The sequence below is a fragment of the Nansenia antarctica genome (assembly GCF_963989245.1).
Source record: "Nansenia antarctica genome assembly, chromosome: 3".
Lineage (NCBI taxonomy): Eukaryota > Metazoa > Chordata > Actinopteri > Argentiniformes > Microstomatidae > Nansenia > Nansenia antarctica.
Window position 1 is genome coordinate 63,908,729 of NC_137688.1, and position 11,211 is coordinate 63,919,939.

The window sequence follows — 11,211 nt, forward strand, 5'->3', positions numbered from 1 at the left end:
TGTTAGTGCCAGTCACACTCTGGCTGTCCTCTCTTCCACGTTCATTACTTCTAATGTTATGTAAATACATTCAGCAATAAATCTACCTTTTTTTTCTCCCTCCTCTGAAAAAAGAATAGCTTGTCTTTTTCAACAGTTTTTTGTGGTGGGTCCTTGTACATACAACGACATCTTGTTTAAAAGTCCTGATAAAAACTCACTGTTAAAATAAAAAGTCCAGATTAATTAGCAGCGGATCAAAGCCGAGCGGGTTCAACCCTCTCAGAGCCACATGTGGTCCGCAGGCCCGGTCTGCACATGTGGTTCTGTTTAGCTTTGTGGAAAGGTTAAATAGGAAACTTGGAGAACAGAAAAAGAGCTGAGTCTTTTCATATTATGAAATTTACAAAAGTCTCTCGAGGCATTTACAGACCTAGAGCCCCCGACACGCAGCGCTAGACACACACGTAGGTGGCAGTGGGTTGTTTGGTGTTTGTTTTGAATCATCAACCGCCCCTCGCTGCCAACACAGCCACCGACGTTACAAACGTAGCCTAAGCAGATGATGCAATACGCTCTCTATGGATCGCTGTGTTCATCTGTCTGGGGCCTGTGTTGAGGTCGCTGGATGCATCACATTAACTTACAGTTAATCGCTAGCATGCTGCATGCTAGCATGCTGTGGCCCTGGTGGACCAATGGGCCAGAACAAAGGAGGCTGAACTGTAGACAGACACACACACACACACACACACACACACATACACACACTGTCACACACACTCTCAAACACTGTCACACACACACACACACTGTCACACACACTCTCTCACACACACACACACACACACAGTCACACACACACTGCCAGTTAGGCTAAAGGCTAACTATGGCTAGGCTAACAGTTTATTCTCCCCTCTGTCCTTCCTCTGTGCTGTAGCCACTGCTAGCCTGTAGCTACTGCTAGCCTGTAGCACTGTGAGCCTGTAGCACTGCTAGCCTGTAGCCACTGGTAGCCTGTAGCACTGCTAGCCTGTAGCACTGCTAGCCTGTAGCACTGTGAGCACAGTCCGATCACACTGGTCTCCCAGCTCGTCATAAACGACTTCTTCGTGAAGACAAAAAATGGGGCCGCACTCGAGCAAAAAAGTGACTTGAAAAAAGTTGAACTTAATATTTATTTTGATTTAATCATAAAATAAGAAAAACAGAACGTGGTGCCACTGGCTCGCTCTCTGGCGCGCGCGCTGTTGTTCTTATTTTATGATTAAATCAAAAGGAGTATAAGTTCAACCTGCTGTGGAGCGCCGCCCGCTAGCTGTGGCGTGGCTGTTTGTTGCTCTGAACCGAGCGCCGCCCGGCACCGTTGTAAGAGTCACGTTTTAAGAGAGGTCTGAGAGATTCTGTTTCTTAACAACGCCGCACAAAGACCTCGTTCTCTAGCGGCTCCATTAACAACTGACAGTTGAGTACAGTACAGGGTGGAATGAAGAGAGAGGACAAGACATCTTTAAGAAAGGAAAAAATCTTTATTGGTTAAAATAGCTTTTCACAGATATGAGTAATGAGTTTTTTTGCTATCATGCACTTACACACTGTACAACAGTGGATCTCCATGGAAACGATGGCATTATCAGACCACGCTATCAAACGCATGCACGTTACAGGCTGTACTGGGAATGGAAGACCTTGCACTCAGCCTCTCAGGATGGTTGTCGTAACCAGTGGTTACCACTGGAGGCGCTGTCTCTGATCGCACTGCAGTGCTTCTGTCTGGTGTTTTGTAAAATAAATTAGTAACATGCATATCAGACAACACTTGCCACTTTTTTTTTTTTTTTGCATCATATTACACCCTATAGTCAAGATCTCAGTGCAAACACCATTGTAGCTGAAAAACCCATGAAACTCTCTGTTGAGTACCGAAATACTAGGATGCAAAATTGAAGAAAATAAAAAAAAACAATAAAACATGAAGAAATATCCGAATTGAAATTTCCATCTACAGGTGTTTGGAAGTTGTGGAGCTACATTGACATATACCTTTTTAAAATATATTTGACTAAATATTAGTCCAGCTCTATAAGCAGTCTTCTAAAAACTCACATTTGTGACAGTTAGCTTGGTTTACAGTACTAAAACATCTACCTTCTCAAGCAGCAATGATTACAATGAGTTTGAAACAAAAAAATAAAAACAAATCATTCACTCCGAAAAAAGGTAAAACACAAATAATCATTCTACTGCCTTCCTCTACCTCCCAAAAGGAAACGAAAATAAAAACAAACATACACTTAAAAAATAAGAATAAAATAAAGCCTTTCTTTCAGAGATGCTCCAGGACATGTAAGCGGTATAGAAGGGGTTGCTGTGTATCTCTCCTACAGCAGCTTCAGTCAGTCACTCTACAAACTCTCCCACAATAACCCAAGACAACAAACAACAAAATAAAAAAAACTGACACCAAACATAAATTCAAAGTTTATCAGGAAATGACAGTCCACGATAATCAATAAAAGCAACCTCTTATTGCTGAGAAAAATGTATTGCAGAAATTTGGATTATGATCAATAAATATGCAGTTGGGTTTGTAGTGACTTCATATATAATTACTATGGATATGACAAAGCCGGAGTTATACAGAGTTTTGGCAAACCGGCCGCCATCTTGGCACCGAACATTCCATCGCACTAACATTCTAAATCACATCTAATTAGAATGCAGCTGTCACGGAATGTTCGGTACCAACATGGCGGCCGTCGGAGTCTGACTGTGTACATCTCTGGCTCTGGGATATGACCGTGGACCAGGGGAGGCCGGTGGAGGTAGAAATCGGAGGACGGGGCTCATTGTGATGTATGGAATGGATTAAGGAACGGTATCACAAACACACGTGTGTCCTGATACCTTCCTCATTCCATTCCATGCTTTACAATGAGCCCCGTCCTCCGATTTCTACCTCCACTAGCCTCCCCTGCCTTGGATAGTAGTCAGCCTTTCATCTAGTGGTGGATGTCCTGCATGCTTTTACTAATAAATAAATATTCATCTTGAAATCATGAGCAACCTTCTCACATGACCCTGTTTATGGAGACAGACAGACTTGAAGTCAGACAGAAGATGATGTGATTACGGGGACATATAAGCCAAGTGTTTTATAAACAACAATTTCCAAGGGATTGGATACAAAAATAAGTTCAAAAAAAAAAAAAAGACACATTGCTATATTATTGAAGTGCAATATTTCTAAATGGAATGTCATTGTGTGTGGCCATAATAATAATAATAATTATAATAATTATAATTATAATAATAATAAAATAATAAAACCTATTACAGGTAGAAACAAGATCATTAAACCAAACACACCGCCATGGCATCGTAATCTCCTAAAGTGTAACGAGGGACAGTTGTCGGGCGGTTTATCTGAACACTCTCACGTGTTCCGTCCTGCCCGCTAGTTGTTGTGTAGTTGTTAACGCCTGTTAGCTCCACTAGCCTCAGTCCTCAGTAACGTAATAGTACCTCCAACAGTGTTAAGAATTTTAATGTCTCTTTAACGACTAGAGTCTCTAGAGAACCAACAGGAGGACAGGGGCAACGAGGGTAAGTAAGCCCCTGAAGCCCCTCCCCTCCCCTCCCCCCACACACCCCACCCCCCACCATCCCCAGCCCCCCTTCAAGACTTCGAGAACACACAAGAGAACGCCTCCGAGTGCTTTCTTTCTGTTCTCGGCCTCCTCTGGTGGGAGGGGAGGAGGAGGAGGAGAGGGAGGGAGGGGAGGAGAGGGGAGAGTAGAGGGGAAGGAGGGAGGGAGGGAGGAAGGGAGGGAAGGGGGGGGCTAGACGTCTAGGTCGTCCGGCCGGGGCCGGCTGCTCATGCGGCTGCTGGCCCGGCTGCAGGGCCGCGGGTCCATCAGCGCCAGCGGCTGGATCTCGTGACCCGCCGCCGTCAGTTTCTTGGTCTCCTGCGTGTCGTCGGGGAAGTCGAAGACCTGGGCGTGCGAGTTGGAGATGGTGCTGCCGTTCTGGCCCAGGCGGTTCTGCTCCGTGCTGTAGTTAGCCCAATTCTGCTCGGTGGCCTGCTTGTTGTAGTTGCGGCAGGAGTTGGTGGTCCGCTCGCCGGTGGCCAGCTTGTAGCCCGGCGGGGACAGGGGCGAGAGCGGGGCGGTGGGGGAGGAACAGCCGTTGTAGTAGGCGTACTTGGAGGTGGACAGGTCCCCCTTGGGGGTGATGCTCAGCGTCCCGCCGCCGCTGGTGGGGTAGAGGGTGGGCGGCTGCTTGCCCTTGACGCGGTCCTTGATGCGCTTGAAGAAGACGTAGAAGAGCTCGATGACGTTGAGCAGCAGAGACACCAGGGACACCACCAGCATGAAGATGATGAACACCGTCTTCTCCGTGGGCCGGGACAAGAAGCAGTCCACCCGGTGGGGGCAGGGCGCGCGCTCGCAGGTGTAGACAGCGGCCAGGCTGAACCCGTAGATGTACCACTGGATCACCAGGAAGCCCACCTCGAACATGGACTTGAAGAAGATGCTGACGATGTAGGTCCGGAGGAGGGCGCCCTTCATCTTGACCTTGCCGTGCTCCTCCAGCCCGTGCTTCAGCTTCTTCATCTCGATCTTCTTCAGCGGTATGTCCACGTCGGCGCCGTCGTTCTGGACCGCCCGCAGGGTCTCCTCCTTCCGGGCCAGCTTCTGCTCAATCCGCATCAGGTAGAAGACGTGAGCCAGGTAGAGGAGGGTGGGAGTCGAGACGAAGATGATCTGCAGGACCCAGAAGCGCACGTGCGATATGGGGAAGGATTTGTCGTAGCACACGTTCTCGCAGCCGGGCTGCTGCGTGTTGCACTTGAAGGCGGACTGCTCGTCTCCCCAGGCGGACTCCACCGCGGTGCCCAGGACCAGGATCCTGAAGATGAAGAGGACAGACAGCCAGACCTTCCCCCCAGCCGTGGAGTAGGCCTGCACCTTGTCCAGAAGGCGCCCTAAGGCGCTCCAGTCACCCATCCTCAGCCGGTGTTAACTGAGATGACACAGAGAGAGAGAGAGAGAGAGAGAGAGAGAGAGAGAGAGAGAGAGAGAGAGAGAGAGAGAGAGAGAGGAGAGCATGACAAGATGTTCCTTTAATGCAATAAAACAAGAAGGAAGTCATTTGTAAATTTAAAAAAGAAAAGAAATCCAATTGTTCATGTCGCTATCTGTGAGGTTTACGTTCTGAATTGTAGGTTTTTAATATACTGCAAACACATTTTGATTAGGATGGTAATCCATGCGCTATACAAATAAAACTTGATTTGATTTGATGTCAGTGTTTGAGGGGACGGTGTCATGCCCCAGTGGTCTCGTGATGCTGCCTCACAGCTGCAGCGGCACGCGCAAAACAAATCCAATTGCTGGAGGAGCTGAGGTGAAAACTAAACCATAATCAGGTCTTTATCGTATGGCCAAATAATGTCTTGATGCGTCTTGAATTCAGAAAATGAATTAGAACATTCAGATGAAACACGGCTAGGTGCTGTTCTTCCCTCAGGCTATGACGATGAGACAAGGCAGCCTTGTGTGGTCTTCACTAAACCTGAAACCAACCAGCTTCTTTTACAGATACTGAGGTAATACCTGTAATGTGGAACGATGAAAGAGCCCAGGTTTGGGAAGCAGGATTGTTTCTGTTTCGTCAGCAAACTATAAAACCCTGCACAAGCCAGCGCTGGCTCTCATCAGGGCATTGTTTGTTAACAAGTCCAATAAACATGAAAGAATTCAGAAATAAAGGATGTGGACGAAATTAAAGATATCAAACGTGTGTGTGCTCTGTGTTGTGTTGCACATCGAACAATTGGTTATGGAAAATGCCCCCAACGTCCAACAAAAAAAAAAACTCTCCCTCAATCCATTTCAGATGCAGTAACAGCTTCATCCAAACTGTAACAATTTGCCCTCCAGATGAACAAATTACTCTGTATTGTTTTCATACAGAATTGTTGGTTGAATCCACACAGAACTGTTTCTGACTGTGACTGTTTTTTTCCTGGAGAAGTCATTAGTAACCTAAGTAGTCAAACAGTGGCAGGATACGTGCTGTAACGTAAGGATCATACTGGAGAGCTTGCCATGTGTTTGAACTGACAGAGAAACACATCTAGGGAACTAACTCCAGCCTCCAGCCTCTATCCTCCAGTCTCTATCCTCCACATTGCGAAAAGTAAATCTAAGTAAGAGGAAATATCTTAATTCATGGCAATATATGTTTGTTTTTTGTAAGACTGCACTAGTTTTATATTTACTCTTTTACTTTACGTTTTAAGAAAACCTTGGCAAGTGAAAGTTTTCTGTTCTGTTGGCAGATAGTTTTGCTTATTTTAAGTAATATTAATTGTATTATTATCTTATTATATAAGAGCTGTCTTTTTGCAGTGCAGCCTCAACCCCCCAGCCTCTATCCTCCAGCCTCTAACTCTAACCTTCGTCTCGCAGGAAGCCCCTCTCAGTCTACAGGCTGATTATCTCCCACAAGTGTGCCCTCCTTTCCTCCCCCTCACGCCTTCACAATCACTGTACGGGTGTTTAGGATGAACCACAGGGCAGTTTACAGCAGTAAAGCGCACCATGTTTTAGTACAGATCTTCTGCCACCAGACCAATTGTTAACACACTTCGGAACAAGTGCACACTTCAGGGAGAAGGAAGGGCAGAGCACGCTGAGCAGTCTGGGGAGTTTTATATCCCCTGCTGAGGAGTCTTAGTCAGACGGTCCGCTGCTCCGACCCTTCTCTCTGAGCGCGCTCAGACCGTCCCTCTGCGCTGGCCAGGTTTCCTCTGAGCGCGCTCAGACCGTCCCTCTGCGCTGGCCAGGTTTCCTCTGAGCGCGCTCAGTGGACAGCGTGGGGCCCCAGATCCTCATGCTCCAGTGAACACCTGACCTGCTTACAGCATCTCTGGACGTCTTCCCACAAAGAGCCCTCTATCTGTCCGTCTATCTGTCCCTCTATCGCAGACACTCAAATAGATCGAGCAATCAATTAATTAACCGAATTCTCTCTGCAGCCTACAGCCGAGATAAGGCCCCTCTGACAACAGAACAATGACCAGCAGTCATGGTAAACATGACGTAGGTCACCAGCAGTCATGGTAAACATGACGTAGGTGACCAGCAGTCATCGTAAACATGACGTAGGTGACCAGCAGTCATGGTAAAGTGGGTAGGTGAGTAGGGCCTATCAGTGGCCAGGGTGCACCAACCAACCAACCAACCAACTAACTAGATAACTAACCATCTAACTAACCAACCAACCAACAAACCAACCAACTTACCAACAAACCAACCAACCAACCAACTTACCAACCAGCTAACTAACTATCTAACTAACTAGCCAACCAACCAACCATTTAGCCTAACTAACTAGCCAACCAACAACTAACCATCCAACCAACTGATGAACCAAATAACTAACCAACTACCAAGCCAACTTAGCAACCAACTAACTAACTAACTAACTAACTAACCAACCAACCAGCAGCATGTGCCTTTACTTAACTAATAATGCACCTCACACTGCTTCCTTCTGTGAAACAGACTCTGTCCTCTCTAGGTGTCCCTGTAAGAGTGAAGAAAAAGTCCTAATGATCACATGTCGGAGTGTTGAAGTCTAATGATCACATGTCGGAGTGTTGAAGTCGAGCATGAATGACAGAAATCCCGCCAATCTTCTACATGAGTGAACCGGTGGCCCCAATTCTCAGACAGACAGAGTGGAAAATCACCAAGCAAGCTGTGGAACAATGTGTCCAGGAGCCACTGACTCAGGGATAACGGTACCGTGACAAAAACCCATTCACATTAACTGTACTCTTCACAGCGCATCATACATAGTTAAAATCAATGAACTTAATCATTGAGTGTCGATGTTTCTAAACAATCTAGGAGCCACTCTTGGAGACTTCAACAAATCAATGATGACAATGGCAGAAGACAATGTTGAACAATGGATAAGAAATCCACTGGGAGTGGGACAGCTCTGAGAATGGAGCTTGTTTGAAGAATACTACTCATACAGTTATAAAGTTATAAAGTTATAAAGTTATTAAAGTTAGGAGAACATCTGTTGAGTTTCACCCTGAAGACTTCCTCAGCAACAAGAGGACCATGTTAAATCCTGGCTGTCCAGCTGCAGGGAAGCAAGAGGGAAGAGCTTTAAAAGTCTGGCTGAGAAAACTTCTTTCAATAACATTGAGTGAAATATCAATAAACCATGTCGATAAAACTGCTGATGGTGATGTTTGTTTTAGCACCAACTAATAGAACATAAATCAATGCCCAGGTCGACAGCAGGGAGAAGAAGCTCCTTATAATTTGCGCGTATGTCCTCCGTGGTTTGTAATTCATCCCAGGGTAATACATGTCAGAATCCAGTTTATCTACTTGGGGTTATTTATCTTAGTTATAAACCCAATTGGAAAAAGGAAACGTAAAAAAAAAAGGGAGTTAGGCTATAATAAAATGTTTAGGCAAAGTGAGACAAATGAGTCCGTGTTTAATCTAAGGCGACTTGAAGGGTCGCATAAACATGTCCCAGAGTTGTACAGACTCGAGTCTTGAGTAAAACAGAGAAATAGACAGAGAAATAGAGAAAGCTGTGTTTTTTGTTTTTTTTTGGACCATAATGTATATAAATACCTCGTCGCTCTGTCACCTGGTCACTCGCAGCCGGATTCTGAGCGCAAATCCGTTTCTAAAGGTCTTTTTTGACCGCGATAAAAGTACAGTAGAAAAAAAAAAGTAGAAAAAAAGTTAGGCAACTTCTTCAGGTCGGTGAAGACAGTGTTCTTTCCTTGAAACTCACCTGGAAAAAGTTACTGAGAAGAGTCCTGAGGGACTTTCTCCGTCACTTCTTACAATCAGTCACCAGCTTTCTTGAAATCCAAGTTTGGGACCGACGGAGAAACTGAGACCAAGTTGTCAGACTTCCCCTGCTTATAACCGAGCTCCCGGGGATGGGGGAGAGCGGACAAAAAAAGCATCGATGGGGAGAAAACTTTCAGTCACCTGATCTCTACGTCAAGAGTTAGACCTCCTTGCGTTCCTCCTCTGGACATTTTCTTGGTGGAAAAGTAACTCAATTAGACCCCCCAAAAAGTGAGATCGAAAGATTAAATCCGTGATTTTGGAATCACCGTGAATTAATAACACTTGGAACATGACCCATAACATGACCCATAATAATAATAATAATAATAATAATAATAATAATAATAATAATAACACTTGGAACATGACCCATAGGCCGATTCATCCTTCTAATTATAAGCCCTATCGCGTCCCGTTATCTTTTATTACAGGTAATAGGCCTGTAAGCCGAGCTGAGGAGGAGATGTTAAGTGATCATAAAATATCCATATGTCCCATATGTTCATATATTATATAGTGAGACATAGGCCTAAAGCCCATAGCACAGTCGATATCAAACGTTGCTGTTCATGTCTCTCTTCTTGTTTTGCTGTGGTGACACTTAGAATATGTCAAAGATGTATTACAACCCCCAAATAATCAATACATATTATTATGTTACATTGGTTATTGTCACCTATTGTCTTATTGAACACGAGAAGACGGCTGACCGTGGTTATCGACCTATAGATGAACGTACGCACTACGCAGGCTGAAGATAGGGCTGGTGTCAGCTGTGGTGGGGTGTTGTTTCCATTAACAAGTTTATGGCGCCACCTAGTGTATACACTGGAAAGCTGCAGTTGAGTGAGACAGAAGACGTACTTTATTTTTTTTACAGTGAAAAAAGCATAGCATCCACAACATTCGTCGTCTCAGACACATCAAGATTCAAGAAAACTGTACTAGTTAATGCAAGCTTTGACAAACAACAACAAAACAAAACACAATATCCAATCAACAAAACGAGAAAGTATACTTTCTCTTAGTGTCGAAAATAGTCAACAAGAACAATCAAATGAAATGTACTAAAAAGTCATGTGTTTATGTTTTATTTATTCCTTCTTTCCTCCATCTAGACTCCGTCCTCCATCTCCTAACCTGATTGGCTGTTGGTGTGCGTCCAGGTCAGCTGCCCAATCAGGGCCGCACAGGCTGGCGGGCTTCTCCGCGGAGCTCCTCAGACGGTGTTCCGCCTGCTTCCTGTGGCGACGCCTCACCATGACGCAGACCAGGTACACCGCCTCCACCACGCTCAGCAGCAGAGACACGCACGCCACCGCCAGCATGAAGACGATGAAGATGGTCTTCTCCGTGGGCCGCGACATGAAGCACTCCACGCCCTTCCGAGGGCAGGGGTCCTGCACGCAGTGGAACATGGGCTCCATGACGAAGCCGTAGAGGTAGTACTGGCCGGCGATGAACGCCAGCTCCAGCACCACCTTGGCGACCAGCTGGCCCAGGTAGCTGCGCAGAAGGATGCCCTTGATGGTCACCTTCCCGTTGTCGTCCGTGTACTTGGGCCTTTTCATCATCGTCGCCGTCCAACCCGTCCGCCCCCCCTCACCGTCGCCGTCCGTGCGGCTCTGGAGACGAAGAAGCTCCGCCCTCATCTTGTCCTCGCGGTGGATGACGTGCAAGGCGTGGCCCAGGTAGAGCAGCGTGGGCGTGGAGACGAAGACGATCTGGAGGACCCAGAAGCGGATGTGGGAGACGGGGAACTTCCAGTCGTAGCAGACGTTCTGGCATCCCGGCTCCTTGTTGTTGCAGGTGAAGTCGGACTGTTCGTCGCCCCAGACGGCGTCGGCCGCCGCGCCCAGCACCAGGATCCGGAAAATGAACAGGACGCTCATCCAGATCTTGCCCACGGGGGTGGAGTGGGACTGGACCTTGTCCAGCAGCGTGGAGAGGTAGGACCAGTCCCCCATGGCGTCTGGCTACAGCTGGGGCTGGGTCCCGGGGTCTGGGTCCCGGGGTCTGGGTCGACAGCTGGGTCTGGGTCTGGGTCTACAGCTAGGTCTGGGTCTGGGTCTGGGTCTGGGGAAGACAGAAGGAGGTTGAAGTTCATCAAGTTCATTCCAGAGAATAATATTTATTAAATAATTTAGGGGTCATTTACTTGACTGAATTTCCCCTCTGGGATCAATAAATGACCTCTCTCTCTCTCTCTCTCTCTCTCTCTCTCTCTCTCTCTCTCTGTGTGTGCGTCTCTCTCTCTCTCTCTATCTATCTATCTATCTATAAATAAATGTCTAATAGATAATCTCTATTGAAAGTGTGATTAAAT

General features: G+C 46.4%; 2 protein-coding genes across 2 annotated transcripts; both read right to left on the bottom strand.

Moving 5' to 3' along the window:
- Positions 1 to 3,763: 3,763 nt before the first annotated feature.
- Positions 3,764 to 4,988, bottom strand: gja1b (gap junction protein alpha 1b; the record flags this gene model as incomplete). Its single annotated transcript, XM_080527711.1, has 1 exon — positions 3,764 to 4,988. The coding sequence occupies one exon, from the start codon at positions 4,986 to 4,988 to the stop codon at positions 3,822 to 3,824; it is 1,167 nt and encodes a 388-aa protein (XP_080383837.1). The 3' UTR covers positions 3,764 to 3,821.
- Positions 4,989 to 9,979: 4,991 nt separating this feature from the next.
- LOC308154262 (gap junction Cx32.2 protein-like) lies at positions 9,980 to 10,855 on the bottom strand (the record flags this gene model as incomplete). The annotated part of the gene is made up of 1 exon (XM_080527429.1): positions 9,980 to 10,855. The coding sequence occupies exon 1, from the start codon at positions 10,850 to 10,852 to the stop codon at positions 9,980 to 9,982; it is 873 nt and encodes a 290-aa protein (XP_080383555.1). The 5' UTR covers positions 10,853 to 10,855.
- Positions 10,856 to 11,211: the final 356 nt, after the last annotated feature.